At 49.8% G+C, this 5,194-nt stretch overlaps 1 protein-coding gene across 1 annotated transcript; it reads left to right on the forward strand.

Moving 5' to 3' along the window:
* Window positions 1–1,175: 1,175 nt before the first annotated feature.
* LOC127296457 (3-ketoacyl-CoA synthase 6) lies at window positions 1,176–3,081 on the forward strand. The gene is made up of 2 exons (XM_051326538.2): window positions 1,176–2,036; window positions 2,134–3,081. The coding sequence occupies exons 1-2, from the start codon at window positions 1,320–1,322 to the stop codon at window positions 2,905–2,907; spliced, it is 1,491 nt and encodes a 496-aa protein (XP_051182498.1). The 5' UTR covers window positions 1,176–1,319; the 3' UTR covers window positions 2,908–3,081.
* Window positions 3,082–5,194: the final 2,113 nt, after the last annotated feature.

Raw genomic sequence — 5,194 nt, forward strand, 5'->3', positions numbered from 1 at the left:
CCCAAACGTCTAATACTGTAAAACCTCCTAAATCGCTCTGCATACATTAACCACCGATCCAAGTTCCATTTTTTTTCTACTCTCTTCTATCCATAATAAGTGTTACGGTGTTAGAAGAATCATGAAAATTATTATGGATCAGAGAGAGTACAAAATTGGGGGTCGCGTGGCCCATTTGATCAAGTAGAAGTCACCCGAAGCTGCACTAAGCGACGCATTTCACAATCACATATCCGAAAACTTAGGAAATGTTTTCCTAGGGCTTCCTGTACGAGGGCGATTTAAGGCGGTCATTGCTTTTGCCATCGGCCGATGTTGCCGCCGTTGGTTCCCTACCCTCCACCGGCCGCCATGGCGGCTGGAGGGTGGGGGGACCTCAAATTGGATGACCCGCCCTCGTAGGGTCTTCAAGTTCTTCGCTTACGGTGAAGGAGCATTGGTGGCGACGAGAATAAAGGTCCTTTAGCCCACCCCATATCGGTTTTCTTCTCTGGAGGAGCGTCGACTTCTAGAGCTTGATGTCAATCGTCGGGCATTAGGTATGGTGTGATAAGTGTTTATCTACAGTGATATGTTGGAGTATTGGTGTCATCAAGTTCCGCCTCTGTCTGATGGAACTCAGCCATGTACAGCTTCATCGGGTAACTTGCAAGTTTGGTGTCCCCCGTTTCCGTCTAACCGGAGATGGGATTATCCTCCTGCCCTTCTTGGTGCTAGCTTCTTTGGGAAGGCGATTTCTCGAGATCGTGGCTGCCTACATCTTCTGATCTACAGCGACAACATCTCAACGGTTGCTTCAACAATCATCTTAGTTTTTTTACGGTTTCTCTGACACGAGCTTTGCTGCACCAGGACGCAGGACGGTTTGCTGACGGCGCGCCGTAGATGGTTACAGAGGAAGATGGTAGAAGCAACGATCCGTTTGACCATGTGTGAGTGGGAGTGAGGCAGGCAGCGGTCCGAGTGGCCAGCGAATCCAGCTCCCGAGCTCACTCTCGGGTTGGTGGTGGTAGCCAGTCTCCTCATTTAAACTGCCCATCTGCCCCCGGCCCTCTCCTTGCCACTATAAACCCCACCACGCCACCACCTCCTCTGCAGCAACTCCCTCAACCGCACCCCCACGCCAACAATACACACCCTGCGCTGCCCTCCACACGCATCCAACATACCTACGTCGTCGACTCGCCAAAGCCCACTGCGTTCGCCGCACAAACCGAGCTGATCGAGAGAGCGCCGTGTCGTGCCGTGCCGTGCCGTGCCGTGCTGGTACGGGCCGGGGAGGCGAGCGAGTGCGTGCATAAGCTGCGCATCCATCGATCATGCCGAGCGCGCCGGGGAGCGGCTTCTCCGGGTCGGTCAGCCTCAAGTACGTGAAGCTGGGCTACCAGTACCTGGTGAACCACTTCCTCACCATCCTCCTCCTCCCAGTCATGGCCGCCGCCGCGCTCGAGCTCGTCCGCCTCGGCCCCGACGAGCTGCTCTCCCTCTGGCGCTCCCTCCACCTCGACCTCGTCCACATCCTCTGCTCCGCCTTCCTCCTCGTCTTCGTCGCCACCGTCTACTTCATGTCCCGCCCGCGCCCCGTCTACCTCGTCGACTACTGCTGCTACAAGCCCTCCCCGAGCTTCCGGGTCCCCTTCACCACCTTCATGGAGCACATCAAGCTCATCAGCAACAACGAGAAGAGCCTCAAGTTCCAGACCCGCATCCTCGAGCGCTCGGGACTCGGCGAGGAGACCTGCCTCCCGCCCGCCAACCACTACATCCCGCCCAGCCCCAGCATGGAGGCCGCCCGCGCCGAGGCGCAGCTCGTCATCTTCAACGCCATCGACGACCTCGTCCTCCGCACCGGGCTCAAGCCCAAGGATATCGACATCCTCGTCGTCAACTGCAGCCTCTTCTCTCCCACGCCCTCCCTCTCCGCCATGATCATCAACAGGTACAAGCTCCGCAGCAACATCCGCAGCTTCAACCTCTCCGGCATGGGATGCAGCGCAGGGCTCATCTCAATCGACCTCGCCCGTGACATGCTACAGGTAACCACCCTCTTTCTTTAATTTCAACAATTCAGTACTGTCTGAACTTCTCAGATCATCAAATTAATTAACTTCTCAAAACACGTACTACGTGCAGGTGCACCCCAACTCGAACGCGCTGGTCATCTCCACGGAGATCATCACGCCCAACTTCTACCACGGCAGCCGCCGCGACATGCTGCTGCCCAACTGCCTCTTCCGGATGGGCGCGGCGGCGATCCTGCTCTCCAACCGCCGCCGCGAGTCCTCCCGCGCCAAGTACCGTCTGATGCACGTCGTCCGCACCCACAAGGGCGCCGACGACCGGGCCTACCGCTGCGTGTACGAGGAGGAGGACGACGAGGGCCACTCGGGCATCTCGCTCTCCAAGGAGCTCATGGCCATCGCCGGGGAGGCGCTCAAGTCCAACATCACCACCATGGGCCCGCTGGTGCTGCCCATGTCGGAGCAGCTGCTCTTCTTCTTCCGCCTCGTGGGGCGCAAGGTCATCAACAAGCGCTGGAAGCCATACATCCCGGACTTCAAGCTCGCCTTCGACCACTTCTGCATCCACGCCGGGGGGCGAGCCGTCATCGACGAGCTGCAGAAGAACCTCGACCTGTCGGCGCGCCACGTGGAGGCGTCCCGCATGACGCTGCACCGCTTCGGCAACACCTCCAGCAGCTCGCTCTGGTACGAGCTCGCCTACATCGAGGGCAAGGGCCGGATGCGCAAGGGGGACCGCGTGTGGCAGATCGGATTCGGCTCGGGGTTCAAGTGCAACAGCGCCGTCTGGAAGTGCCTCCGCACCGTCAAGACCCCCACCGACGGGCCCTGGGACGACTGCATCCACCGCTACCCCGTACACATCCCGGAGGTCGTCAAGCTGTAAATTGAACTCAGCTCGCCGCCGGCGCCGTACCCTCCATGTACGTGTCCCCCAAACTTGGAGCTTTGTGGGGGGTGCTAGCTGTTCTTTCTCCTCTCCTCTGCTCTTCTTTCTTTGAACTTCTTTTCTCTTTGATCGCGTTTTAAATTTAAATTAAAAGGGGGGATTAAATCGATACTCGTGGGATTATTCGTCACACAAGGACGAGCAGAGATCATTTACAGGAGATGTAATTAGCTACCTATGTTTATATTTATATTGGAGGCGACGTTAACGTGGGCTTACGTGGTTGTTAAATTGTTCTTGTCACGAATTCCACGGGAACTTGTAATCCATAATTGTAACCGGACTGAAAGGTATCATTGCATGCTCATGATAGGCACTGGACGGGTCAGTCCTGCATTGCCTGTCAATTAAATTCCTCTCAATTGTATAAATCCCCATTACTTTTCATTGTATACATTGTCAGAGTATCATTAGTGACTTTATTTTTTATTACTCCCTCCAATCCATATTATTTGCCACTCAAATGGATGTATCTATAATTAAAATATGTAGACACTATCAGTGTTAAGTAATATGAATTGGAAAAAGTATATATGAACTTGTGTCCATATTATTTGCCACACAAATGGATGTATCTATAATTGAAATGTGCAGATACATCTGTATCAATGTCAAGTAATATGAATCGGAGAAAGTATATATGAACTTGATCGCCGTTAGAATGTATCGTAGACTATTAGCTAGTATTACATCCATTCCAAAGTGTAAATCCTTTTTACAGTCAGCTTTGAAAAAAAAAAGTCTTACATTCCGAATGGAGTTACTTCCTCTATCTCAGTTTACTAGCCGTGCACATGTACCTATGTCGTCAATTTGATATATATAATATAAATTATACTACCTTCATCCCAAGGCTTAAGGCTTATTTTTTCAGAAAGTCAAACTATGTTAAGTTTGACTAAGTTTTTATCAAAAATCATTAACATGAAAAGTACAAAATCAATATCATTAGATAGATAATAAAATATATTTTCATATGGTATCTACAAAATATCATATTTGTTCATAAATTCTTCTAAAATTTTGGTCAAACTTTACTCTATTTTATTTTTTGAAAAAAATATAGGCCTTAAGCATTGGGATGGAGGTAGTATAATATAAAAATTATACCATTACAAAGTATAAAATCTAAAGTTTCTAATGGTATATTTTTTGTAATATATATCTTATATTAAATTGATCAAATTGATGATCTAGAGATACCCGTACGACTAGTAAACTGAAACGAACGGAGTAGTACTATGTAGTGATATTTAGACACAACAACTAGCGCGCTGCTCACGATCTATCTTTTTTTTCTTAGATAAACGATCCTTCAGCTTTCTTAATCGAATTCATGATCCATCCAAGTACCAACCAGGAATCAGTTCAATGTTTATTTCAAGTAATGACCCTTGACCATTTTTATTCATTCAGCCTCATGTTCCATCGTTTTTTATTTACCCTGGGTTTTAGGTTTAATCAAAGCAAATGCTTCATAAAATTTTACCAAGTATGTAAGCAAAATATTACTCCTTCCGTTCCTTTCTATAGTGCCTATAGATTTTTTGTCTCTTTGATTGCGTTATAAATTTAAATTAAAAGGGGGATTAAATCAATAGTACTCCTGGGATTCGTCACTGCACAACGAGAGATCATTTAGCTACTCCTACTCATGCATCATCCACCTGGACATCCACCTTAGCATCTGACGCGGGGGGAGGCCGTACGGAACAAAACGAGCTCACCATGATATAACCAGGACCAGAAGCAGAGACGCGTGGACCAAATGGACCGGGCCGGCGGTTCATACGCTGGTCGCAGCAACTTGCCGGGTGAGTGTAGGTTCACCCCTGCTACTTAGGTACTTGAGCTTAGCCAGACAAAACCAAATCCAAAGCTGGAAAGCGGTCCTTGCTAGCTACTCCTGGAGTTTTACCCCCAGCTAACTAGTACTCCCAGAACCATTTGTGTAGTAAACGCTGAGCGTGACTCGGAACTGCGCGTTGGCGTATGTATGGTGCCTCTTCGTACAGTTTCCGTGCCGACACTTTGGCCTGAATAACAGAGTATTTTGCCGCGGATCAAATCTGTTCGAGCTTCGAACCGCGGCGCTCTGTTCTTCCAGTTCAACGGCCCTGCCGCTATGCTAGCTGGAGCACGCTAGCGCAGAAATCAAATTCGATAGACGAAGCGCGCTGCGTATTTATGGCAGGCAGCGATGAGCTGATGATCGATGGTGCTG

This window comes from Lolium perenne, chromosome 4 (genome assembly GCF_019359855.2).
Source record: "Lolium perenne isolate Kyuss_39 chromosome 4, Kyuss_2.0, whole genome shotgun sequence".
In the NCBI taxonomy this organism is placed as follows: Eukaryota; Viridiplantae; Streptophyta; class Magnoliopsida; order Poales; family Poaceae; genus Lolium; species Lolium perenne.

What these genes read in the sequence shown, in the direction of transcription:
- LOC127296457 (XM_051326538.2), top strand. Translation starts at nt 1,320, where the DNA reads ATGCCGAGCGCGCCGGGGAGCGGCTTCTCCGGGTCGGTCAGCCTCAAG. An exon ending in TCGCCCGTGACATGCTACAG is followed by an intron (nt 2,037 to 2,133) that starts GTAACCACCCTC and finishes TACTACGTGCAG; the next exon opens with GTGCACCCCAACTCGAACGC.